The 26947-nt window shown below is 41.4% G+C and overlaps 3 protein-coding genes across 4 annotated transcripts; 2 read left to right on the top strand and 1 right to left on the bottom strand.

Moving 5' to 3' along the window:
• The first annotated feature begins 1985 nt into the window (after window positions 1–1985).
• Window positions 1986–16051, top strand: vwa5b2 (von Willebrand factor A domain containing 5B2). Its single transcript, XM_085389162.1, has 23 exons — window positions 1986–2125; window positions 2421–2621; window positions 4031–4198; window positions 5543–5749; window positions 6485–6710; window positions 6812–6969; window positions 7218–7349; window positions 7437–7561; window positions 7653–7829; window positions 7940–8050; window positions 8668–8870; window positions 9790–9904; window positions 10268–10453; window positions 11154–11364; window positions 11447–11772; window positions 12102–12339; window positions 12426–12767; window positions 12867–13001; window positions 13464–13592; window positions 13671–13721; window positions 14065–14173; window positions 14876–14999; window positions 15289–16051. Exons 3-23 carry the CDS (start codon window positions 4060–4062, stop codon window positions 16048–16050), a joined length of 4206 nt encoding a protein of 1401 aa, XP_085245288.1. The 5' UTR covers window positions 1986–2125; window positions 2421–2621; window positions 4031–4059; the 3' UTR covers window position 16051.
• Window positions 16052–16131: 80 nt separating this feature from the next.
• Window positions 16132–20716, bottom strand: alg3 (ALG3 alpha-1,3- mannosyltransferase). Its single transcript, XM_085389163.1, has 9 exons — window positions 20470–20716; window positions 19922–20021; window positions 19690–19837; window positions 19175–19335; window positions 18883–19003; window positions 18563–18768; window positions 18133–18208; window positions 17517–17662; window positions 16132–17427 (listed from the first exon to the last, which is right to left on the bottom strand). The coding sequence occupies exons 1-9, from the start codon at window positions 20699–20701 to the stop codon at window positions 17247–17249; spliced, it is 1371 nt and encodes a 456-aa protein (XP_085245289.1). The 5' UTR covers window positions 20702–20716; the 3' UTR covers window positions 16132–17246.
• Window positions 20717–20726: 10 nt separating this feature from the next.
• Window positions 20727–26708, top strand: mul2 (mitochondrial E3 ubiquitin protein ligase 2). Of its 2 annotated transcripts, XM_085389165.1 has the most exons (7): window positions 20727–20795; window positions 21841–21862; window positions 22130–22281; window positions 24890–24977; window positions 25103–25223; window positions 25320–25551; window positions 25667–26708. In XM_085389165.1, exons 3-7 carry the CDS (start codon window positions 22165–22167, stop codon window positions 26141–26143), a joined length of 1035 nt encoding a protein of 344 aa, XP_085245291.1. In that variant the 5' UTR covers window positions 20727–20795; window positions 21841–21862; window positions 22130–22164; the 3' UTR covers window positions 26144–26708. The 2 variants fall into 2 exon arrangements, with proteins under 2 accessions (XP_085245291.1, XP_085245290.1); XM_085389164.1 differs by lacking the exon at window positions 21841–21862.
• Window positions 26709–26947: the final 239 nt, after the last annotated feature.

The raw sequence follows: 26947 nt of genomic DNA, 5'->3' as shown, positions 1-26947 counted from the left end.
CCAATGTCATTATTCTTATTTTAAGCTTCTTCAAAGAAATCCATCTTTACTTCTACAGCTAACTAGCTTAAGCTGTTAGCTTGTATGCTTTCCTCCAGCTTCGGCATCTTTGGACTCTGCAAAGCTTTCAGCTTCTTCTGATCCAACACTTTAGGCTGGATTAATTTCTGTTGTTTTAGATCTGCTGTATTAATAAAATGGAGTTAGCCTGACAGTTAATATGAATCGGTTATTATATGCAGACATTTAATACTTCACGTTTTTCCATTTCAATAAAATAATTCTTTTCAGTTTAGGTGTACTCAATATATTATTTGAATGGCTGAATATAGTCTATATAGCGGTCAGCTAAAGGAGCAACTAGAATCATCGCAGCTAAGTAGCTAAGCTAGCCTAGCTAATAAGCTAGCTAGCTGTAGAAACATCATAGGGATTTTTTAATTACTGTTTGGTTGCTCAAGTGTGATCATTTATTTAAAATGCAACATATTAATAACATTTTTACATTTACATTTTCACACAATTTCAGTTATACTGGATTTAAAGGCACAGGGAAGAAAGGTTAGCCAGATCACCCCATGCTCTCTCCCTATACCTGCCTTTGTGTTTCTGTTGTACAATTCACAAGCAAAAAAAAGAGTTTTAGCAATGTACTCGTATTCATCATAAATAAATCCAAATATGGCATTTTAATATGTGCTTATTGGATGCACCATTTAATTAATTTAATGATAAAGAATGATGCAATATAAAAAACAGACAGTATTGTACAGTGTCTCATGTCTTCCCATGAACATCAAAAACAAACAGAGTGCTCTTCAGGTGAACTATCAGGAGATGGTACTCTACTATGCTGACCTTACCTGCTTCCTTTCTCTTTGTATGTATCTGCTTTTCTGTCTCATACAGACACACACACACACACACACACACACACACACACACACACACACACACACACACACACACACACACACTTACACCTGTACCACATTGAACTGCCAAAAAGTAGTGGATAAAACTAAGCAAATAAACAAATAATCAATAAAACGAATACAGTTACTTGTCTTGCAAAATGTTCTATCTATATATCTGCTTACATATATGACATTAAGTTTAGCAGTGACAGAAATGTTTTCATTTTTTAAGTTTCTTTAATCAGCATTTTTTTTGTGACGCTCTGCCAGGCCTTTTCTGCAGCTGTTTTTTGCTGCTTGTTAGTGAGTCTCTCTGCTTACAGTTTCGCAAACAGTAAAAGACGTCCAAGCTTTAAGATTGTTACATTTCTTTGCTTAAAGAAGCCCCTGGCTCAGTTTGTCACTATCCCCCTGTGTTGTGTGGCGCCACACTATCACTTTTGCAGCAGTTGACTGAATCTGATCAGCGATTAATGCCCTAAATTTAGTTTCATGAATATTAGAATTTGCATCATTAGTGAACATTAGTGACCCAGTTCCATTTGCAGTCATTCTTTCCCTCTGCACACTCTTCCCATTATTTTTAGTTAAAGTTCATCCATTTTCACCTGGCAGTTTAATCAGGCCTTTCTGTTCTTGAGTTACAGGTTTGCATCCTGAACTAAAACCTCTTTACATTCATGAAGGCGCCTCTCATACTTATATAACAATGAGCTTAATTTGCATAGCTAGAGTTTCTGTCAAATTCAAAACTCCAGAACTTTTACTGCTTTCACTGTCTAACTAGATATGAACCCAACTGTGATGCTCTTTTAACACATTTTTAATACTTTTTAAAATTCTGTAAAATTTATATTTCAAACCATGGTCTCAGATGACAGATTGAATTAATTTTTAAATTCTTTGCAGTGTTAGACCCACTGAAATGTAGACTGGAGGACAAAAACCTGTTCCTTCCTTGGTGTCACCTCCCCATGCCTACTGCTGCTTCTGACTGACCTGTTGGGAGAGGCAGAACACATCACCCCCCCCCCCCCCCTTTCTCTCCCTAGCCAAACCATTAGCCATGAATTATGGTGCTGCTACCATCACGGCCAATTGTCTGGATGAAAAGCAGGCTCTGCCTCACTTACCGATCTGAGCTTTTGCCTCAACATCAGGTTCCCGATCATAGTTTCCGATCATCCCCTTGGCTCAGGTCAAAGCAGGTAAGCAAATGACATTTCACATAACAGGAAATGTGGGTTCGTGTGGAGATGCATGCTGGTGATTGATAGCAGCAGTGAGACCTGTTGTTAATCTGAAAGAGTCATTTTAATGCGTTGCCAGGCAATGAAAACACATTTGTACAGACTTTATGTAGCTACAGTAGATGCATGAATGGGCCAAATAATCAGTTGTACATGAAGATGTTTTTATCAGCTATTAGCTTTGTACCATATTTGTTGTTCATTAATGAATATGCATTTGTGACAGTGCTTTGTGACTTGACTTTCTTTATAGGGCAACTGCTGGATTTATGGACAGAGGCAAGGAGAGACAGAAGGAGGGAGCGAGAGAGACAGAGAGGGAGGGAGGGAGAGCAGAAAGCAGTATCTGTTAACAGGAAAACTCCTAACGTATCACTTGGGAAACCCGCAAGCAGATGTGGTGGCGGAGTGATGCAGGGACTGGACAGAGAGGCAAATTAGCAGACACAGCACAGTAAGTGTTCCTGGACGATTATTTTGCTTGTTATCTGGGGATTGTAACTGTCATGAGGAGACTGCAGTGTTGCCCAGAGCCAATTCGCAACCACCTCTGCTACTGCAAACACCGGACTGCTTGATTAAGTCTTGGCAAACAAACACAGGATCATCACTTTCTAAGATTTCAGTCTACTTTTAATGCATACAGTTTGAATAGTGGGTGCCATGACAACTTTTCATGCACATGAATATGTTACAGGATATGTTGCAGTATTTGTTTTCATATTTCATATATATATAAATATATATATATACATACTTGTTTCAGGAACAACTCTTGAAGGTTAATATGTACATGCATACATAATTTTCATCTTTATTCTACAATATGTATTATATGCATGCACACATGCACACACTTACTGTGTAAAGATGTCATTATCTGTGTCTTACTTTTTTTGTCAGCAATAAACCTAAACAGATCTTCTATCAAGATTATTCATTAGCTTTGTCAGAGATCTTGTTCTGAATAGCCCAAAGAGGGCCGCTGTTGTACTTTTCCTTTCACGTGTGTTCTAGCAGTATTACTTTGCCCTACTTTGACAAACCAGGCATTTATTTGCTTGTTATGCACTGAGAGCACAGTAGCCAGATGGAGGCTGTTGATCTTGTTAGAAAGGTAGATGTGAAAAGACCATTACCTTGAACACAGCAAACACACACATACACACACAGAGACGCACGCACACAAATGCACCCATGTGTGCATACTCAAACACACGTACATACACACACACAGAGTTTAGTTCACCCTACCACTCACTAAGTAAGCTATACATAGGTTTCAGCACCTGTTGCACTTACAGTTATGAAGTGATCAGTCATGAAGACTTACTGAGTACAGTTTTAATTACATACATGAAAATTAGGACATATCTTAACAAGTTTTAATACTGTATTATTTCTTCCTGCAGTTAGAAAAGACTGAAGTAAGTATGGCACTGCAGTTTTAAGAACATGTGGCTTTGCATAGAGATTAGCAGCTAATTGCAAATGCTAGGCATGATGCATAATGGAGCAAGTGCTGACCTGCAGTGTTAATGATTAACCAAGCCTGTTATACTCCAGCTATCACAGTTGGTTGCTACGAGCTTGAGGAGACACGATAGGATGTTAGATGGCCAATAACTGATATGCCTGCACATATAAACAAGAAATATATGGCCTGCGTTGTGTATACACATAAAATTGGGAACTTATCTGTTTTTGTTTAGTGTTAATTTGAGCAGCAAAAATCAGGTCTGGTTTACAAGGATCATTGTAATTGTGCTCTGAATAGAAAATGAGAGAATTTAAATGCACACTCACATGTTCCCCTTCCTGTCTGTGCTGGCCATTTGTGTACCTGTGTTTTGATCCAACCAGCAGGGCAGAGGCTTAATTTTACAGAAAAGATGGTGGGGCTGAGAAACCGCTCTACATGGAAACCACTGCTACTCAAAGCCTCCTGCATCAAATCTTGTGCTAATGGTTGCTCCATGGGCATCACTGCGCACCTTACCTATGCCAACGCTGACATAGAGTCTGTAGAAGGTGAGTACTAACTGCCAAGTTTAGTGTAGCTAAACTGTGATATTATAATATACCACGAGACACAAGAAAAAGAGTTTTTGAGTGCAAAGGATAATGATAATCCCAGATTAAAATTGGGAGTGGGACAAGACTTGGCCCGTGAGGAACACCAGATACTTTGAAGTAAAGATGAAGAGTAAAAATCAACAAATCTCTTTCATGTTTATTTGTACTTTATCATTATCAAAGACATCTAAAACCAACATGACCAAAACTGGCCATTCGATGAAATAAACAAGCAAACATACAATAGTAGTATGACTATTAATTTTCTGTATATTCAGAATAACTGACAAGTTTTTTACTTCCTTTAATAATCAGGAGCCCCTGTATGAATGTTCCAGAAGACTAAACATAGTATTTGCTTTGCCCCTATTAAATTTGTTCAAAAAGCTGCCACACATTATATGCCATGAAGGCAGCGCAGCAGGAGCTGATGGCACAAAACAACTTTAAGTCTTCTCCCTAAGTTTTCCTTGAAGTGTTTACTTTATTAAAAGCCCTTGATGCTCGCCTCTGTCAGTGCGCCCCAGGGTGGCTGTGGCTACAATGTAGCTTGCCATCACCAGTGTGTGAATGGGTGGATGACTGGATATGTAAAGCGCTTTGGGGTCCTTAGGGACTAGTAAAGCGCTATATAAATACAGGCCATTTACCATTTACCATTTATTCAAGTAAGATTTTCTGCTTATCTTCTACTTAATGAATACCTTACAGCCAGTCAAAGTGATGCACAAAAGACCTAACTTACCAAGTAAGAAGAAGAAAAGACCTATAGCCCTGACTCTAACTTAACAGTATAGCCAGATTTATTACAATAAGTGAGGAAATTAAAAAAAAACAAATGTGTTTGTTGGATTCATTCCTTTACGACAGAGTAAACTTAGCACAAAATGTAAGGTAAAAAGCAAAGCAATTGTTGTTTATTTTACTGCTGAAAAATATCTTTCAGTGAAAAAATATCTTGTTCTTTGAAGGAAATTTGGTTAAGGAAAGCTGGGAGAAAGACACGCAGTGACCAATCTCAAGGGTAGATTTGAACCCAGGCTCTTCCATAAACCCTACAACAGCTCAGTCACCTATTCAACCCAGCGAGCTAAACTAGTATCCTGACAAAAGAAACGTATTAAGGTTTTCCATATTATGTCTTACCTAAGAAGAGAACTTAAGGTATGCAACTGGCTCCAGATCCCCCGATCTTAGAAATATCTACTGTACTTATTTTACTTATGAACATTTCTTTAGCAAAAGCCTGTTTCAGTTTTATGTGTCTTAGCAGCTTGTGTGTCTGTAACCTTCATCCAGGTGTGTTCATATACCCTCTCGGTGAAAAGGAGGTTGTGGTGGGCTTTGAAGCCGTGATCGCAGGCCGGTTGGTTGGGGTCCAGATCCAAAGCCGAGGAAAGTTAAAGGACTGCTGTTTGGATTGCTGCCCTGGAGTTGGTCTTGAAGGGAATGGCCTGGAGTGGGGCTGCTGTGGGAGCCCCAGTCTAGACATGCAATGCACCAACGGTGAGGGGGAGGATGGAAGAATGCCGTGAAGGCAAAAATATTATGTTGAAGTTGTTACATTTTTCTCTGATACAATTTCAGAATTGTAAGGAATAAACATTAGAGTTATACCAGCTTGCATTTAAATATATATAATATTATAAATGATATATAATATTATTTATGGATACTGCTGCAGACATGATTCATTGCTTCTCTCCTTGCAGACAGTCTAGCGCAGACGTAGAGAGGGCTATCTGAAAAAGCCATCTTTACACTTGTGAAATGCATATATTTAGTTTGAAAAGCCCTTGATACTGATGCTGATGCTGATGCTGCATGACACTAAAGCAATAAAATCGGCTTTTAGCTTATAATAAAAATGTTTTATATAACTGCAAAACATTTGTGTACTGATGCTGCAGTAATAATGTGGCTTCAGTACGGTAAGTCCGTTCTGTGTCAGATGAGGAAGGCCATCTGATCTGGATCCCTGCCTAATGTTGTAACGGCATTCACTTAGTAGAAACATATCTACTTAACTGCAGACCACAGAACAGTTTATTTAATTCAGCTGATGGTGATGGATTATTCTGAGTAAATACCAGCAATTAATGTGCGTTTGTGTGCTAGGTTTTCAATCATGTGCTCTTTTCACATTCATCTACATGTATTTTCATATTTATTAATGATGTCGCAGACAGTCTTGAAAATTTAACATAAGGTTCTAACACAACATTGTATTTTGGGCTTTAGGACATCTGATCCTGGATGAGGACCTGGAGAGAACCACTTTCATCGTGGGCACCGGAGTCATTGGCCCCATGGATATAGTGTCGATCATCATAAGCACGACACTAGAACTTCCCACATTAGAAAACGGAGCCATTCGGATCGTCTACCCCACACTCCTTACCCCGCTTGTCACTGGGAAAATGACTCCAAGCAAGAGTGAAAGTGGAGGGAAGTCTGATGAAACTGGGTATTTATCAGACGTGGACTCCTGATTTTTTCCCCCCACTTCTTTCATATTATTTTCCTAAAAAACTTCCCATTGTGCGCCTTTTTTTCTTGTTTTTGTAGGGCGACCAGTTGTTTTGGTGCCACCTCAGGAAAACAAGATCGGATCGTGCACTCTCAGCAGCAGTGTGCGCACGCCATCTTCACCAGCCCAGCTGTCAACCTGGCACCTTATGAGCTGAACTTCCAGCTGCTGGTCAGAGGGGCCTGTCTGCTGGCTGGTACTGCCTGTCTCCTCAAATAAGGCTGATTCAGTGGTTTTCATCTCAACCATTATGAAATATGAGAACAGCAGGCAATCTCATTACTGAATAAAATGAATAGCTTCATAGGCGATCTCAGTCCAAACACAGCCAGACGATGAAACAGATTTAATCTTCACTAGTGTGTGCTGTAAAGAAAAATTAACTCATTCAAAACATTGTAATATGTTTACTGATTTTCATTTTTTGCCTCTCTTTATTGATAGGACTGGAGAGCCCTACTCACGCTCTGAGGGCAGATGCAGATCCAAGTGCCCAAAGTGCCTCTGCCACCTACATCACCTTGGCACAGGAGCATCCCTATGACAGACACATAGAGATTATTTTGCACCTCAGCGGTGAGCGATGACAAAGTGGTTTGGGAAGGTCTGAACTTTTCATTGCTGTGATTTTCTTTTTATTCTGACTTTTAAACCCTTCCTCAGAACCTCACAGCCCCTTGGTCATCTTAGAGAGAGGCAGGCTCTCCTTCAGCCAATATGAACAGCAAATCTGCTCCCGTCGAGATTTCATCCGATGCACCCGCAAGGATTCAGAACCTGAAAGAAAGGTTTGTTCGTTTTTTCCTGCTGTCAAGCATTTAAATACACCTTTCTCAAGACGTTAAGCTTTCATTGCTGATTTTCCTTCTTCGCCTGCAGCTGGAGTTTGTCAGGAAGCGATACCACAAAGACATTCTGTGCAGCCCTGTGTTGATGCTCAATTTCTGCCCCGACTTGCTGCGTGAACCTCTCGAAGTGCACAAAGCCACCAGGGAGCTGCTGTTTCTCATTGATCGCAGTGGCAGCATGAGTGGCGCCAACATCCAGCGTGTGAAAGTGAGCAGTAGTCAAAAGCATGCAAATAAAACATGAAGTTCAGATTTGAGAATGTATATATATGTATATGACTCTGGCTCCATCCTGTATATGCTTTCTTATTCTGACAGGAAGCCATGGTGGTGGCACTCAAGAGTCTACCTTCTGGCACAATGCTCAACATTGTGGGATTTGGTACCACCATCAAGCCCCTGTTCACCTCCAGCAAGCTTTGCACTGATGTCAGTATTACCTAATGAGCTTTGCCCCTGAATTGGGTATTTTTAAAAGATTTTCAGTGTTTTTCATGATATCTGTGAATCCCTTCCAGTAAACGAGAACACACGGAGCATTTGGATGATGTTTTTCTGAACACAAAATGTCATTCAGTCGTTCAGGACTATCTGTTCTGTTTTCTACTCTCTAATCAGGCAATAGGTCAGTTCTTGGGTTGCCTTAGTAGCAGAGTATCAGGTTTTATCCAGACCCGGGGCTGCAAGCACAAACAGTCTTTCCACATTCTCCTCGCCATATGGTGGCCTTTCATGCATTTTCACTTAGGCAGGACGTGTCCCTCCATCTCCTGCACTGACAGCTATGTTTATCCACCATGTGAACTGAGGTCATTTTAAGGCAGGTGCTAATGTGTGTTTGTTTGTGCTGTCTTTATTAGAGAAGGGTTGATTTAATTTGTTGCTTCCCTCACAGGCTAATTAGTGCATCTGATAACAAACAGTAAATTTATCCTGGCAACATGTTTGCACAGGCGCTGCGGTTCGACAGGAGTTGTTTGCTTCTCCCTCCTTTACTCAGGATCTGATTGCATCCCCACTTTAATCACTTGTGTGTTTGCGTGCAGGTCACACTAACTCGGGCCTACGAGTACGTCCAGAGGATGAGAGCTGACATGCGAGGCACCAACCTGCTGGGGGCGCTCTTCTGGGTCTATCAACAGCCCATGCAGCGCTCGTACCCTCGCCAGGTCTTTATTATTACAGATGGATCCATCAGCAATGTAGCTAGAGTGCTGGAGCTAGTACGCAGAAACGCGTGTGCTGGCAGGTATGGATATTATGTGCGAAGGAGGGTACAGAGGGAGCAGCTAGTTATCTATCATGACAGACAGATAAAACTGACAATAGTTGCAACAGCTGGTTAATAAAAATGCAATATTAAATAAACCATTAAATCAGTGAGGTTAGGAAGCAGGAGATAAGTAAAGGAGAGTGAATGGAGGCAGAACCAGGTGAATGACATGACAGAGACAGTATATGGGGGAGGACAGCAAGAGAAACAGAGCGTGGACCCAAGCAAATAGTGATCATAAAGACCTGAGAGCAAATCTCTGTGGAAGAAAGACAAGAAAGGCTTGAAGTATTTTTCAGCCCCGCCCAGTAATCCCGTTAAGTGCTCTCCTCTGCAGTAAGAGTCACGCCCCTCTGGTTTTCCCCAGATGCAGAATGACTTCATTTATGCCTTATTAGTATTCGCCTGTCGGACTGACTTTCTCCACTGTAATTTTTCGCTGTCCTTTAGCAAACTAGGAACACGTTTGTTCGTTTCTTTATTCTTATGGAAAACATCTAATTCTGCCCAGTGTAAATTAGATTGCCATCTCACTGCAGTCTGCACCTGAGAAGGTGTTGTACATCATTTTGAGCTTCTGTTTCCATATTTAGCCAGCCAGACTGCTGCTCAAGAACTCAGCCTTTTTCGATTATTCCGTCCCCTGAGCCATTTAAACTCTTAGCTAGCCAAATGGCTGGTGATCTCCACCAGTGTCTGTTTGATGACTCTACATTTTCTATTTGTAAGCGACATAGAAGCAACATTTTAGGTTATTTTCAGGCTACTTCAATAGACATAAAAAATAAACTGTTATAACACAAACAGTGAAAATCATCCACAATTTAATATCATAATTAAATTTTCTCTTGTGACGTGATAAAAATGTAATGTACACACTGTATCACCTTTGCAGATGCTTTGGCTTAGGCCTTGGTCCACGAGCCTGCAGGAGACTCCTGCAGGGCGTTGCCAAACTGACAGGAGGGACTACAGAGTTCTTGGATGATGAGGAGAGACTCCAGCCCAAGGTCAGCAGCGCTGCAGCACTGCCACCTATTGGAGTGAAAAGAATTGCAAATTAATTAAAAGCAAAGTCTTGAAAGAATACATATGTAAACCTTGGGGCATTACATTAGCATTTCAGCATAGAGAAAAGCAACTAGCAGTCGTAAAGTGTAATAACTACTCAAGCATTTAAGTATAATTTAGAGTTATTTTACTTTAGTATTTTCATAGTATGGCTTTTATAGTTAGTTTAACAACTGTTAGCCATTGAAGATATACATGTATAAGTTTAAGTTTACCAATTTTTTAGCTTATGACAAATCACGGAAAAAGTGTTTTTTTAATTAGTTTGATACGTTTACTTCTTCTCCCCATTTCTGCAACAGTTAATCAAGCCCCTGAAGAAGGCCTTTGAACCTGTTCTGACTGACGTACGGATCGACTGGTATCTGCCAGAAAACATGGAGGCTCTTCTTACACCCAATGAAATCCCTCCACTCTACCCCGGGAACCGCCTCATAGGATACTGCACGCTTTACGACATGACCAGTTTCAAAGCAAAAAAGGCAGAGGTATTACTCTGTGTGCATTACCATGTAAAATATTAAGTCAGCACTTATTTGTTTATGTTGCTTCAAGTGAGTCAAATGTTATTGTATTTTTACAGTGTTCTTGAGCAAGAGTTCTCCAGGGTTTCTGAAACTCTTGCAGAGTTTATCTTTGGACATTTGCTGATTTTTCGCTCGTTGTTAGTCCAGTCCTTGTAGCTGACCAACTTTAGAGCTATAACTGACCTATGAATCATTCAATCATAAATAACACACCAAACTAAATGGATGAACCAGTCTTGTGTCTCCACATAACAGACAACTTAGCAAAGAACAAATGTTAAATTGTATCTTTAGGCACTTTGTTCCCATTCCTTTAGTTGAATCTATGACAAATGTCAAAGATAACACAGTTTGGCAGGGATAAAGTATTATTTTTGCACCTGGAAACCTATTCCTGAAGATTACTTAGAGAACCTATGAGAACGCTGCCAAAGACAGTTCAGGCTATGTTGGAGAAAAAAAGATCGTCATACCAAATATTGACTTTGTAGAATTCTAATGAGTTTCAAACTCTTTCTTTTTGCTTTATTTTAATACATTGCTGAAGCCATTTCCAGTTTTTCTACCAAAATATGCAGAAGTGAGGGTTGGCCCCATATTTTTGCACAGTACTGTACCATTTTTTTAAATGTAATCTTTGCATTTTATTTTTTTGCTTCAGGAACAGAGCTACAAAGATTTACTTCGTGGTTCTACGGGTTCAGTTTTTGGCCAGTCGAACGATGAGCTTTCACCTCCTCCTGCCTCTGAGCTCATGCCTGTGGTGACATGTGCAGATGGCACTGAGTTGGAGGAAGCACTGAGGGAAATTTCTAGAGAGATATCCTCTGAGTTCTCCTGTGCCAAAGACACAGACACAGGCACCAGTCCAGGTTGGTCACTCATCACGAACATTTGCATTTGCCAGCACACTTTAAACCACAGTGGCTAACAACAGGCTTTTGTCCACTATAGGTGTGGAGTTGGACTGGTCCAGCGATGTGAGGAAGAGGATCCAGGAGAGCTCTTACATTCAGGAGCAGTACATCCTCACTCGCTGCTCACTCAGCAGTGAACGAAGTCTACAAACGCAGTCCCACTCTCACATACATGCCTCAAATTCTGACGGGGGCTTTCTCTCCAGCTGTCACTGCTCTGGTCCAGTGCTCGATACAGGGTCTCTGCCCCAAGGCCTCGAGAAGATGCCCCCTCCAGAACAGAGATCATCCCTGTCTCGCTGGGCAGACTCATCATGGCAGCAAGACCTTTCAGTCAAATCCCCAGACAGCGGGACCAAAAAAGTAAGACTAAAGACTGACAGACTTTTTTTTTTGGAATTTAGTAAGTAATTGGGAACACACAGACAAAACAAGACATGAAAATATAACAACTATATATAACTATAAACTTCTATCTTTCCTTTGGAAGAAAGATCATATAAATTAAAAAGACTGCTTATTTGAGTCATGCACAGCTGAAGCACACAGTCAGTATATCACAGGAGGTTGCTGCAAAGTTATTCTTGCAACATGGCAAATACATTTCAATCTAATGACCTTAACATACTGCAGAGAAAAGCAAAATGATACCCAAACCTACTTCTCTTTGCTTGTCCCCCTTTTACAACCAGAACGGGTGTCTGGATGGAGCTGAGGAGTCTCGTAGGAGACAAAAAGCACTAGCACGTTCAACGATGGCAGCGCGAAGTTTTTCGTCCCCCCAGGGTGAATTAGAGATGCATCGGCTGAGAAGGGCTCTGGAGAGGGTCTCCTTTGACCAAACACTGGGAGGGAAGCTGGAAGAAAGTGACGCGGAGACACAGCCAACACCACGAGGGACAGCGTCCCACAGAAGCCTCACCGACTCCAGTAAGTTTCACTGCAAAGAAAATAGGATCATATTTATTTATTCAGTCCCGTAAAATTTCTATCCTATTTTTCGCTCTGCCCCTTAGATGGACTCTTGTTTCCCGCCTCCCCTCTGGACTGGGACAGTTTCACAGATCCAGAGTATCTCTTCGCTGCTGTCCCGCCTGACAGTCCTCCCCCAGGCCAGTGCCGTTCCCTTATTCATGGTGTCCTGAGTGGCAGGCCTGTGTCCTGGGAGGTCACTGTAGACCTGGGGCACCTCTGGACCCCTGAGAGTCAGGACATTGAAGTAAGTGGGGTATATGGAAGGGGAGGTGAAGAAGGAAGAGGAGGGAAATCGTGCCAGGAGATCATTCACCAACTGACCGCTCGCTCAGTTATAAGAGACTTTGAGAAAATGGCAGAGAAAGAGAGCGACATTGGACATGGTGGGCGGTTTACCGGTTGCTTTTTCCTACTGATTAATGTGCCGTTATCTCCAAACTACTGTGCATCTCTTACTATTCCTCTGTTTGATGGCTTCTTAGGCTCAGCGAAGCGATATCGTACAAAGGCTATCCAGACAAGTAAGCACTGTAACATCATCTGTATGTACACAGCCTTCACCACCACTGACAGCAATCCCAACAAAGGCTTGGCTGACATGGATGTGCAAACCACAGGTGTGCCACCCACCAACACACATACACAGAATAAACTCTCAGCTCAACTTTCATCCAGGAAGTTTTGTTTACTTGTCAATGATAATAAGATATCTGTAAAGAACAATCCTGATCTTCTCATTGGTGTTATGAGGAATCAAGCATTAGAATTTGTCTTCTCTTTGAAGCCTGGTTTTATGTGTATGCAAGTTTAGAGCATGCAGCTTGAAAGACTTTGGCAGTAACAGGTCTGTATAATTCTATATTTGTGTCTGATCCCCCTGACCTTGATTTGGATAATGGAGGGATGGACGGACAGACGGAAGGAAAATCAATAGCTCTTCTGAATTCTCTAACTTAAGGAAAACAGTGCTAAGTGAATTACAGAAGCACCATTTTAAATGTTATTTTTATTTATTGTTGGATTCAGTTGATATTTTTAAGGGTCCACATTGTGTTCTGTTTATTTGTGTGTGTCTGCAGGGCTACATTTGGGAAACAGGCAGGCTTTTCAGTCAGGAATTCGTAGGCAGAGGACTTATTCTGTAGGTCTGGGCAGACGGCACACCACTGGAGACAGTGCAGAGGTGGAAGACACCTGGAACTCTACAGGTAAGAACGACCGAATGATGCCAGCACCCATTTCTGTTATCAAGACTTTAGGTCATCAACAATCTTTGTATCTCTCAGACAGAGATGACACTCCTGCCTCACCCTGTAGTGTAACATCCTGGGACTCTAGTAAGTACTGCTGTCCGTTCGCTCAGGGAAAACTCTGGTGAAGAGAAAGCTGTGGTGAGAAGGAGAAAAAGGAGGACCCCTCTCCCCCGACTCCATTACACACACAACTTGTGAAGAAGCTCTTAAAGGATCAGTTCATCTAAATAAATCTTCCTTAACTTTATTGGTATCCAATCGCACAGACATATTTGCTTTTATTCATTTAGTTCCAGATCCATGTAAAATACCTCTGATCAGTTTTGTTTAATCTGGATGAGCTGAGCCTTTAAGCACAATCAGAAAACACCACTTTTATCACTGAGCTGATAAAACAATACAATTTAATGTTTTAATGTCATCCCAGGTGTAGGGGGCAGCTCCTACTACACTACAGCCATGGCAACAGGCACCCCGAGCACTCGCTCACAGCGATCTATAGAGAGCAAGTCAATGGAGAGCTTCTTTGGCACCAGGTAAGACTTTCATATTAAACTCTTTTAACAGTTTGTGTGAGACTGACAAAGATGCAATAAAATAAACAGCATGAAAGGACTAAAAGGCGCTAAAAACTCCTAAGAAGTAAGACACGAAAACAAATACTGTAGTTTCTTGAAAAGCTCCTACTTTAAAGTTGTTCATGTATACACTCCGGTTTGTGCACATGTTACTTAAATGTAAGAAATGAGCCACAGCATCACCACTCTGTTTACCCACATCTGTAAATGTCCTGAGAGTGAATGATGGGCCATTTACTGAAGTGTAGGAGTTAATAAATATGTGAAAACAACTCGGCCCTGGAACTCATACAGCACAGACTGTAGGTTCTAACCGTGATTGATGCAGTGAATGTTGTTCAGGTCAGGGTTCATCTTTTCACGCAGGCATATGGCTGTTCACTGCAGCTGCACGCTAATTCAAACCCAACAACCCTTACACGTGACATGTCTTTAGCGACTCCCATCACAACAAAGGTTTCTAACTGCAAATTGTCAAAAGTTGTTGCAAAACTCACCGTTGTAGTGAATTCTGATGTAGATTATACGGAAGTATTCATAGGATTTCTTTTTTGCGAGGCTCCTGTTAAATCTGACACTCTGAATCCATGTAATTTGTCTTTTGTTTAAATGTTAGATTTTTTTTTTTTAGCGTACCTGTTTTGTTTTTTTTAATTCCAGGTTCCCGCTGGGCAGGCTCAGGTCCTCCATTTCATCAGGAAAGCAGGTGCCTGTCAAGTCCCACTGCTTATCTGCCGAGACTGAGAAACATCCTGAAAGTGAAGCTCCAGACTACCTGCCCCTGGTGAGCTGTGCCAACATGGAAAACAGTGAAGTGCTAAAGTTGTGTCCACTTTATTTGTTTACCCAGCACACAATACATACCATCAGCTCCCAAATTCATTCTGCAAACTCCTGGAGTCAGTCAACATTTAAAGGCAGAAGAACTTTGGAAAGTTAAACCACGTGCTATGACAAATAGTGTGCAAAAGAGAAACACTGCCACGTTAAAGGCAAAGTGCATTTGCAGCATTGTAATACTGTGCACTCATCTTCAAGTGTGCTCATTACCCATGTCTGTTATGACTCCTCAGGTTCGTCTGCAGCTGGCATCAGGAGCTTTTCTTCTGACTGAGATCTACTCTGACTGTGTCCAGATTCCTCTGGACCGCCTTAAAAGAGCATCGCCATACAGTCTCCACCGCCGTAGTCTCAGCCCAGCCTTACGCTGCACATCTCCCAGTGCTCCATCCTTGTCCACTAGTGCCAAACCTCCTGGTGCTCCCTCTGGTCACCACGTTACCTTCTCTCCTTCCGCTTGCTCCTTTGTCAGACAAGCCATTCCACCTTTCCACCACACTCCAGATGATACTCCCCTAATTTTGGAATCGAGGCTTCGCCGAAGATACCTCTCTGAACAAGACCCTGTCACCTCTCCCACTGACCTCCCCAGCTCTGAAGAGGGTTCTTTGGAGTTATCCATCAGCCCCTTTCAGAACCAGAACCTCGGCCAAGCAGACAGTGGCCGTGGGTCAGAGACAGATATATATGAAGGCTCTACACCTGAGCAAGCTTACCTCCAAGGGAGCAGCCAGTTGGCTCAAGAGGATCTGGAGGGCTCAACTTGGGCCACAGCTGTGGCCCTAGCGTGGCTAGAGCACCGGTGTGCCGGCTACTTTATGGAGTGGGAACTGGTAGCAGCAAAAGCAGACTCATGGCTGCGCTGTCAGAAGCTGCCCGAGGGACTGGACATGGCAGGGCTTAAGGGAGCAGCCAGACAGCTGTTCCTGCTGCTGCGCCACTGGGATGAGAACATTCAGCTGAACATGCTGTGTTATAACCCAAATAATATGTGAGACAATCGTCTCAGAGGAAACCAAGCCAACTCTGATTGTTAGCATTCTCACCATTTCCCAACGATAGTGACTCTAAATGCCTTTACATGGAAAAATTGTGTTTTATTAACTTAGGCAGTGCCAAGTTCATTCTAATACTACATGCCATAGACCAGGGGGCCTTTTATGATCAGTGTGCTTTATGCAATCACAAATATGCCTTTATCATCTAAATGGGCTTTTTGTAGTCTAGCTTTTAGTTTGCAGCCAGTATAATATACTACTATACCAAATATGTAATCACAGTTACTGTAAAATGAAGATTTTGATTATCAAGATGATTATTTGATAAATTAAACAAAGATGAGCTTTAAACAGTGAAATGATTGTTGGTAAAAATAATAAAAAACACTAAAATTCAACCATTTGTTGTATTGTGTAACAATGAAGACCACACGGGTTTAGTAGAATCCATTTGCCGTTTTTCAGTCTACTGCATGTTTCTCACATTAAATCCATCTATGAGTGCGGCCACTCACAACAGAGGATGACAAGTTACAGAAATCAGACAAACAGACTGATTGTCCACAGCTGACTTTTACACATTTGTGTAAAAATACAAAAAAACATCCCCTTCGATAGAGAATACTTATGTTTCATAACTGTGGCAGAGGAAATGCCACAAGCTTACGCTTGCTATGCAGTTATTTTAAAGCTTGGCGTTCAAGTTCTTATGCACATTATTGACACTTTCAATATACGATCATCTGAGCACCAGTAAATAAAAACTTGAGATGATATCAGCCTACATGACTAGACCAGAGGAATTATGGACTGAGTGTAGTTGTACCACAGTAAGTGGGAATAGAGCTCATGTAATCAATTCTTTCCACACAGCATAACATCCATGACATTCTCATAGCCTCCACTCTTCTTATTTTCTATCTAAAACTAAACCTGAGAATTCTTATTTTCTCTTCTTATCTCTGCAACTGCATATTATTCCATCGTGTGGGCATCAGTCTGCACACACATGACGCATCCTTCACTTTAAGCAGTGAGAAGCTTTAAATGGCTCCTTTAATTCACTTATAAACAGTCTACCACAGCGACCGCCCTTTGCACTGGTGCTGTCAGGATCAAAGACAGGAGGATGGAGCGGGCTTGTCATCAGCTGATTCAGCCGAATAATACTTCTGGTCCGATCAGGCCGGGGCTCAGTGGCGTTTGTCCTTTACAGCTTTCTGCTCTTGTGTTTCTGCTGCAGCTGAAAGCAAAGGTGGAGCTAGCCAGAGACATAACAGGATGATGAGGTGACAGACGTGAAGGGCAGCTGAGCTGCTGTTAGTAGAGGGATAGGTGTTCCACGAAAGCTCGATCAGACCCAGGATCAGGACCCTGCATGCAAAAATAAAACAGTTTTTCATTAAGATGTGGCAGAGTGTTCAGGGAGGTGCTATGCTTCAGGACTTGTGATTCTGTCTCACCTGAGCAGATGGGCCAGCTTCTTGACACCTCCACTCCACAGCAGGTAAGGCAGCGAGTGGAAGTACCAGACGTAAAACTGGTAGTGCAATGAGCGACTGAAGCACATGCCAATGAAGTTACAGGTGAACAGAATCAGCACAATCTGTGATTTTCAGATAAGGACAAAAAAAAGGCATGTCTGGAAGATCATATGAAAAAATCTGCTAAGCATTGTTTTACCATGTCCTGTGTCCTGTAAAGAGAATGTTCAAAGCAAAGCTAATTTCAGGTGCTCACTTGTCACCAGGTTTCCCACAACAAGTAGCACCACAAGTTTTTTTGTTTTTGCAGAGTTTTGGAAGAGAAAACCTTCTTTTCCTGTGACTCTATGTCTGTCTCCTCTTGAATACAGTGGAACTTTAAGCGCTAAGTTTTTGGTTCTCTGTCCAGAAATCTTGACCCAGTTACTCAAAATAATTAAGATCCACAAATCTTGCTGAGAAGAGTTTTCTGTATGATTTTTTTCATTCTGTCAACAAGGCCTGCAGATTCATATTAACATCTAACAACAGACTTACTTAAAAATATATTTCACATTAAAGACAGGAGTAGATTGAAATGGAACAAAAGGATATGATCCACAGTGCTTTTCTGAGCTGGGATTTTCCTCTTGCCTGGTTCCTTTAGAAGTTCAAAGATGCTTTCTCCTGGTCTGGTGCCACAGACAGAATATGGTTATTTGCCATTTTAGAGATCTAGGAGGTACGTGTGTATTAGTAAAACATAAAAAGGTTTCCGCTGCTGACTGATGAGAACCCTGAAATACCAACAACCATTTAGTGCTGTTACTAGAAATCAATTGCATTTCCTTGTGGCCTAAATGTCTCTGCAGAGTATAAAGTAGTGACAATCCTGCTGAAATCGCCTTCCATTTTTTCATGACACCTGTCATGCATTGTCATAATGATGTGGTTTTGATCAGTATGTTATCATGCAAAGCATTTATAAATGTAAAAAGAAAACAGTGTTCCCAGTGTATCCCTGGCACATTCAAAGTCTATCTCACCTCTTCCAGCGGCGGAAGGCAAAGAGCAGCAGGGTGAGCAGATGAGCGGCCAGCAGGAGTAAGTGGAAGTAGCGATTCAAAAAGAGCCATTCTGGCAGGAAGCGCCAGTTGACCGTCCACTTGAACATGAACTGGCGGCCAAGATCAAAGGCACGGCTCATGTAACCAACGGGATTCTCTAGGAGGAAAGGGAGCCCCAACACAACCTGCCACATAAGATAAAGAAAGAGATGATGTTAGCAAAATACAGTCATTTGCTAAAATTTACTGTGGACAGAGTACTACAGTCAAGCTGTACCTGTTTTAATGTGTATATTTACCTGTATGCCTGCACACAGCGATAACTTGGGGATCGTCTTCATTAGACCAAACTCTGACAGGAGGAGGAAAAGTAATCCAGGGGCAAAGAGAAGCACGTTCATTTTCACAGATACTGCTAAACTGTCAGAAAGAGGAAAAGATTGAGTTGTAATTTCATCTTGCTACTCTCAGGAAAAATTAACAATGACAATGTAGAAGGTATGTAACACATTACAGATGTACAGGTGCCACTTGTTGATTTAGGGGAAGCCAATAAATGAGTATCCGCTTTAAAGAAGAGTGCACACTTGCCTGTAGAGGCCACAGCCCAGAGTCCAGTATCCATCTATGAAGAGATTGACAGCTGCAAACAGCAGCATCATGGCCACTGGGTCATTAAAGAGACGGAGCACAAAGATGGAGTGGATCCGATAGGATGCACAGCACACGAAGAAGAACACATAGGGAGGAACCTGGAGAAAAAAAAGAAGGAGATTTAATTATTTGTGAGATTAATTATTAGAAGAAACGCTAAAGAGATTAATTCTGCAAGTGGCTCAGAAAAAGAAGAGCTGCAAGTAGAGGAAAAGGGAGGTCTCAGTATTTTTGTGGTTCTGGACCTGGAACCCAGAGCCAGATATGCAACAGAAAACTAATGAATTAATGTGTGAGAATATTCTGAAAATAACATTAAATTTTGTTTCTGTAGGGTATAAAAGTTGAATTCCACACAAGGACACGCCCATGTTTCAATGAGCGTTTTAGCAAAATGACATGCTGCTTAATATATAGGGTTCCTGGCACATTAGTATTAACATTAGGCTCACCTTTTTGGTGCGATAGTATATTCTGAAGACAAGCAGCAGTGTGAGGAGGTAGAAAAAAGCAAAAATGTACTGGCCCAGACGGATGTTCACCCCATGGCCGGTAATGTAGTAGAGAGCTGTGAAGATGTAGACGAACCCAGCTGGGTACCTACAACAACAGTGTTCCAAATTATCTAGGAGACCTGCACTGAAAAGCGTGGTATGGAGAGAACTACATCATTTTGAAACTCACACCAAAGGGCCTGTGTCCCCTTTCAGCTGGGTGTAGTCATAGGTGCCATTGATAACTCCTTCCACTTCATCCATGTATGCTTTCCAGTCGATCTCAGTGTCTGCAGTACATAATAATATTAATAATAACGATGATGTGGATGTGAATATCTTGATGCATGCTCAATAGTCATGCTCAGTGATGACGATAGGTTCTGGAAAAGACAACTCAACCAGAACAAACAATCAATTTAAGAAGGAGAAAATATTATTGGTATTTTGTATGTGGACGTGTAAAAAGTGAGCAGTTACTTTGCCTTTAGAAGTTTACTTCTTGTATTTACTATTGAAACAGCTACCTTTGGTTGTATATAGTCTTAAAAGTAATGGACGTTATTTGACGTTGGGAGAGAGTAAACCATTGTATTTGGTCATGCAGTGACAGTAAATTCCCTTTGACAGGTGGCAGGCAAAGCTAATACTTTTCTGACGCTAGCTACTTAGCCTTCAGCCGCGTTCAGATAAACGTCAAAATACAATAGCGTGCTAACTAGTCGACCAGCTACTTACATGCTACTTTCTGTATGACCCACACATTGATGCCGATCTCCAGGAACCACAAAACTGAAACCACCAGCAAGGTGTATTCCGTCTTGAACAAGAGCAAATACTTGTCCTGCCAAAGCGTATGGAGTTTCCCCCACAGCGGGGACGGGGAAACGGGAGACTTTCTCCGCACACCTCCAACTCCTGCCATGTCCGCGGCGTAGCGACGTGTACGCGGAGGCCGTAACTGACGCATGCGCCCAGACTTCGTCACGTGACAACTCTGTCACCGCACGTCAGATACACGGTGCTGCAGAGTGAATACTGGGAAGGTTTCGTTTCCTTTACAGGTATAAAAAACAAACTTATTATTAGTTCTAATTCTTGTTGAAATATATGTGTTTTATAAACTTCTAAGTGTTTCTTATATGACTGTTTAAAAAAAATCTTTAGAGGTCACTGGAGCCATGTCAACGTTAGCTGGCTAGCAGCTAACTTTGTTGTAGGGAAAACGATCAGGAGAATAACAGCATGTAAACATGTTTTAAAAGGCACAGCAAAGAAATGAAACTTCAGACAATGGAAATACATTTTATTCAAGCTTTCCATCAAATAACGTGTGACTGCAGCTTGTTGAAGTTTTGATTTTAATGTCAGAGTGATCAAGAACAGCTAAGTCAAAATCATTTTCCTTCATATTATGGAGTCACATTTGTTTGTTTGCTTTTCCCATTTTTATTTGTTCTCCAACTTTTTCTAACTCTTACCTTAATAAGCTGGTTTGTCTTTTCTGTCATATTCTATTATATTTTTGAGCTCCTGAGTCACTTTGCTGTACGCTGCATCTTGATGTTTTTGCTGCTGGACTCCAGAAATAAATTTCACAGAGAAATTGTTGGAATAAATATGTCCTGTGCCTTTGATCAGACCAGAGAGAAATTTAGCAGTCTCATTGGCATCATTTTAAAATTCAATCGAAGCAGTTATGCAGCTGTTAATAATTTGTTGTTTCTTATGGTATTTCAACATAACCTCGTTTGTGCGTGGTGGCATTTTGTTGTGTTTGATTTTTGTATTATAATGTGTGTATGTATGATATAGATTGTGTATGCCATTGGGATGGGCATTGCTAACCAGCTTGGGCTATGAATGTTGTGGTATATTGCCTGGTTTATGTAACACACTTCGTCCTATGTAAAAATATGTAGAGGAAGCACACAGTAAAGATGCACAGATGTAGTAAAGGAGGACATGCACAGGGCTCATGTAACAGATATGGATCTAGGGAGGTAGCTAATCTGCTGTGGTAACCCCTAAAGGGAGAAGCTGAAAAACGAGGAAGACTACCTGTTGCTAGCTTTTTATCAACATTAATCCCATATTTTTATTTTGCAGTGTGAAAACAAAAGACATGCTGGTGAGTCTGTATTAGAAGAAAAATAATGTTCCTCTTTATCACAAAAGGCTGCAGTTCAAAATGTATGGCAGATAATTAACACTGTACATAGTTAGAGAGGCAATATTATCAGTTCCTTTGTTATGTCCCACACGTACCTCAAATCAGCCAGTAATCACTGCCACATCGTGTAGGCACATCAAAGCATGTCACAACATAGCCATGAGCCCCGCAGCTGTGGGTTTACAGACAGGTGATTCTTCTTCTTCTTCTTTTGTGTTTGTGCAGGTGCTCTTGGAGCCGTTACAGGAGACACGGGGCCAATGGAAGGATTCTTCGTGACAATTTCAGAGGCAGCGTGTCTTGGAGTGAGCCTTGCTCTCTCAGGCTTCTCCTTCTACCTATATAAGAAGAGCCGAACAACAATAGACAAACTCAACGTGAGTTGTTAATTTTGTGTAATTAGCTTTATTGGAAGACTAAACCTCTAAGAAGCTTCTACTTCAAACCCCTCATTAGAGATTACAGCTCATATGTTTTTGATGGAAGAGTTAAGGTCCCTTCTCAGATGTTAGTAATTTTTTCAGAGATGTGAACAATTAATCTGGGTAGAGAAATAACACAACAGGATTTGGAGTAGTTTAAATGTATAAGGTGAGCCATATATCACAGTAACATTTAGTTTATCTTCACCATATTGCAATAGACACTGTAAAAACAAACTTGCATCGCTGTTATAAAGCTGTAGGTGAGAACAGTGAGCACATCTGTGGCTATATTGCACTAAAAAGTTAAGATGGAGAATTTGGACAAAAATGCAAAAAATTGACATTCTGAGAATAAAAACAAAATGTCAAGAATAAAACTGAAATAGTATTTTGAAGGAAAAAAAAATCAAACTTGGAAGTGTTGGCTCCATTTGTGCAAGAAGAAATAGTGGCAATGGACAGATGCAAGGGGGTGTTGTATCAGAAGATCAGGCTGCAACTGACATTTCACAGATGAAGGTGTAAGATACAGTTGGGCAAAGTATTTAGTCAGCCACCGATTGTGCAAGTTCCCCCACCTAAAATGATGACAGAGGTCAGTAATTTGCACCAGAGGTACACTTCAACTGTGAGAGACAGAATGTGAAAAAAAAATAATAAATCCATGAATCCACATGGTAGGATTTGTAAAGAATTTATTCGTAAATCAGGGTGGAAAATAAGTATTTGGTCAATAACAAAAATACAACTCAATACTTTGTAACATAACCTTTGTTGGCAATAACAGAGGTCAAACGTTTACTATAGGTCTTTACCAGGTTTGCACACACAGTAGCTGGTATTTTGGCCCATTCCTCCATGCAGATCTTCTCGAGAGCAGCGATGTTTTGGGGCTGTCACCGAGCAACACGGACTTTCAACTCCCGCCACAGATTTTCTATGGGGTTGAGGTCTGGAGACTGGCTAGGCCACTCCAGGACCTTCAAATGCTTCTTACGGAGCCACTCCTTTGTTGCCCGGGCGGTGTGTTTTGGATCATTGTCATGTTGGAAGACCCAGCCTCGTTTCATCTTCAAAGTTCTCACTGATGGAAGGAGGTTTTGGCTCAAAATCTCACGATACATGGCCCCATTCATTCTGTCCTTAACACGGATCAGTCGTCCTGTCCCCTTGGCAGAAAAACAGCCCCATAGCATGATGTTTCCACCCCCATGCTTCACAGAAGGTATGGTGTTCTTGGGATGCAACTCGGTATTCTTCTTCCTCCAAACACGACGAGTTGAGTTTATACCAAAAAGTTCTACTTTGGTTTCATCTGACCACATGACATTCTCCCAATCCTCTGCTGTATCATCCATGTGCTCTCTGGCAAACTTCAGACGGGCCTGGACATGCACTGGCTTCAGCAGCGGAACACGTCTGGCACTGCGGGATTTGATTCCCTGCCGTTGTAGTGTGTTACTGATGGTGACCTTTGTTACTTTGGTCCCAGCTCTCTGCAGGTCATTCACCAGGTCCCCCCGTGTGGTTCTGGGATCTTTGCTCACCGTTCTCATGATCATTTTGACCCCACGGGATGAGATCTTGCGTGGAGCCCCAGATCGAGGGAGATTATCAGTGGTCTTGTATGTCTTCCATTTTCTGATGATTGCTCCCACAGTTGATTTTTTCACACCAAGCTGCTTGCCTATTGTAGATTCACTCTTCCCAGTCTGGTGCAGGTCTACAATACTTTTCCTGGTGTCCTTCGAAAGCTCTTTGGTCTTGGCCATGGCGGAGTTTGGAGTCTGACTGTTTGAGGCTGTGGACAGGTGTCTTTTATACAGATGATGAGTTCAAACAGGTGCCATTCATACAGGTAACGAGTGGGGGACAGAAAAGCTTCTTACAGAAGACGTTACAGGTTTGTGAGAGCCAGAGATTTTCCTTGTTTGAGGTGACCAAATACTTATTTTCCACCCTGATTTACGAATAAATTCTTTACAAATCCTACCATGTGGATTCATGGATTTTTTTTTCACATTCTGTCTCTCACAGTTGAAGTGTACCTCTGGTGCAAATTACTGACCTCTGTCATCATTTTAAGTGGGGGAACTTGCACAATCGGTGGCTGACTAAATACTTTTTTGCCCCACTGTATTTAAAGAATGACCATTTCGTGTAAAGTTTTATTCTGTACTTCTGAAACCCGTCATCCTTTTTATTCAGTTTTTAGCTGTTTATGTTGTGCACTTTTAGTCTTTCTGTGTTTCTTGATTACATCCTGATTGTTCTTTTAGCTCATGCCATTTGCATCTGTCTTGATGTAAATCCATGAGGATCTTTTAGGGACATATCTTTTCTTTTTCTCAAACTAAACTGGTTCTTTTGAAAGATTTACTATTACAACCAGTCATTTATAGAATTAATAGCAACACTGTGATTGCTAGCACTGCACAGAAAAGTACCCATTTACAGCCAGCTGATTAACACACACCAAAGACATAAAACCACTGGGAAAGCAAATGCATGACTTATTAATTAGTCAGTCCTATTTAATGTGTGTGCTCCATGTTTCCAGAATGCTCCACGGTTACCCATAGATAAAAAACTCAAGGACCTCTTGAAAGTTACTCCAGGAGCGTGTCTACAGTATGTCGTCATTGAAGGTAATCAGTCTTTTATTTGTTTTTGATAAGGAGTAGTACATTTATTTATTTTTTTAATCTGAAAACTTGTATACCGGCCTGCCTCTCATTCCCTGTTACTGTATGTGTGCTTGTATACATTTTAGGTGGTGTAAAACCAGCTGGAAAGCCTCTCATTAGTTGGCACAACATAGAAAATGTTGGTGTGCTGCGTAGATTCATGGTGAAAGAACACAGGCTGTTGTGGAATGGATTTTTACGTACATGGTGAGAACATCATCAGATCAAGCTGAAGTTCCAGTACATCTAACTTTTTCTACTTATTATCAGATATGCAAACTGTTTCTCACGTTACCTTTGCAGGACAGATAATGAACGACTCTTGCACGAAAACGTAGAGGCGGTGCCCTTTTTATTAGTGGGACTGGATAATACCGAAATCAGAGTCTTGTCGCCTTTACAGGCCGCTGGGCTGGACATGGAGGTCACATATGAGAAATTTCACCAGGTCAGTCACAGTTTGGGTGACCTCATGGGACAGTACTTTACTGGGGAGAAGCCAAAAGGTCAACTGGAGATCGAGGAAATGCTCAAAGTAAGTCATTCTATTCAAACTTGAATGAATTAGTGTTCACTTCATAAAGCCCAATTTGTTGTTAATATTAAAAATATATTCTTATTGATAAGTGCCACACCTTTTTTTTTTCAAGGTGGGGACAAATCTTACAGGTGTAGGCGAGTTGAATCTGGACACAGATGGCACTCTGAGTCTCCGACCCCCTTCTAACGGTTCACAGTACTTCCTGACCCCAGCGGACTTCGACACCCTGCAAGGGGAGAATGAAGACATTGCTTTTTGGTGGAAAGTGTTGGCCATTACTTCTGCTTTGGCAGGGGCAGCAATCATTTTCTGGGCCGGGTTACGCTACTACCGCCACCTTAAGGATCTCAGGGAGCAGGAACGGGAAAGAAGGGAATTTAACAGACTGCAAATTAATGTACCAGACCAGGACAACCTTCAAGACGTGGCCATGTGTGTTATTTGCCTCAGTCAGCCCCGTAACTGTGTCCTGTTGGACTGTGGACACGTGTGCTGCTGCCACACCTGCTACCAGGCTCTGCCACAGCAATATTGCCCTATTTGTAGACAGAGGATTGTAAGAGTGCTACCTCTATATCAAGTCTGACGTATTTGTGGAATCGGGTCACTTCAGTAGAAGCTTCACGTCTAAATTGCTTAACTTATTAAATTCAAAATTAAATGTGAGTCATGTTGTGAAAACATTTTGTCCATAATAGAGATTTGTTGTGGGAAATATGGGGATATAAAGCAAGTCAAAAAAATGTGTAAACTTGTGCAATACAAATGTTTGTTTTGCTCAGTGCTCATGTGCCTTATTTTACCATTTTCTGCCGAGTGATGGTACTTTAAAGTAAATAGAGTGATTATTTTATAGTGCTTTCCTACCCTACCTGAGCACTCAAAGCACTTTACACAACTTCTCTCATTCACTGGTTCAAGCACTTTTTTGCTGTGATTTTTCTACGTAGGTTCTTTCTCCCTAACAGTTACAGTGATTCGTACTCTGATGGATGAATCAGAGGAACTTGGGGTTAGTATCTTGCTCGGGGATATTTGGCATGCAGACTGGAGCAGAGTTCAGACAGTTTAATTTCCATTCTTGTTTGTATCGGAAATTTACTGAAACCCAAATAAATCTAATGTCGAGAAGTTTTACCCTTAGAGTGTATTTAAGTGTATTTAACACATATTTTAGAATCCGTAGTGTCACTTTTAATGTGTGCATGCACACTCACACCCAGTTTATTATGTATTATGTTTGTTTGACTTCTCCTTAATGCAAATATCTTATCAGCTGATCACATGACAGACACTCAATGCATTTAGATGTTCATACATGGCCGTACTGCTTGGAGCTGATAGGAAGGCCAAAGTAACTTGTAAAACAACTCCTTAGAACCAAATTATA

The sequence above is a fragment of the Rhamphochromis longiceps genome, linkage group LG18 (assembly GCF_057381845.1).
Source record: "Rhamphochromis longiceps isolate RC_006_pf linkage group LG18, R_longiceps_female_GT1.1, whole genome shotgun sequence".
Taxonomy (NCBI): domain Eukaryota; kingdom Metazoa; phylum Chordata; class Actinopteri; order Cichliformes; family Cichlidae; genus Rhamphochromis; species Rhamphochromis longiceps.
The sequence above is the reverse complement of the archived record's forward strand: the minus strand, read 5'-3'. Positions and strand labels throughout refer to the sequence as shown.

Excerpts from the sequence above, each read along its gene's own strand:
- vwa5b2 (XM_085389162.1), top strand. The coding sequence starts at position 4,060 with ATGGTGGGGCTGAGAAACCGCTCTACATGGAAACCACTGCTACTCAAA. Across the intron at positions 11,773-12,101 it reads CAGACAGCGGGACCAAAAAA|AACGGGTGTCTGGATGGAGC; the intron begins GTAAGACTAAAG and ends TTTTACAACCAG. Across the intron at positions 12,340-12,425 it reads CAGAAGCCTCACCGACTCCA|ATGGACTCTTGTTTCCCGCC; the intron begins GTAAGTTTCACT and ends TCTGCCCCTTAG.
- alg3 (XM_085389163.1), bottom strand. The coding sequence starts at position 20,701 with ATGCGTCAGTTACGGCCTCCGCGTACACGTCGCTACGCCGCGGACATG. Across the intron at positions 20,022-20,469 it reads GGTCATACAGAAAGTAGCAT|ACACTGAGATCGACTGGAAA; the intron begins GTAAGTAGCTGG and ends TATGTACTGCAG. Across the intron at positions 18,769-18,882 it reads CGCTGTGTGCAGGCATACAG|GTTGTGTTGGGGCTCCCTTT; the intron begins GTAAATATACAC and ends CTTATGTGGCAG.
- mul2 (XM_085389164.1), top strand. The coding sequence starts at position 22,165 with ATGGAAGGATTCTTCGTGACAATTTCAGAGGCAGCGTGTCTTGGAGTG. Across the intron at positions 22,282-24,889 it reads CAACAATAGACAAACTCAAC|AATGCTCCACGGTTACCCAT; the intron begins GTGAGTTGTTAA and ends CCATGTTTCCAG. Across the intron at positions 25,552-25,666 it reads AGATCGAGGAAATGCTCAAA|GTGGGGACAAATCTTACAGG; the intron begins GTAAGTCATTCT and ends TTTTTTTTCAAG.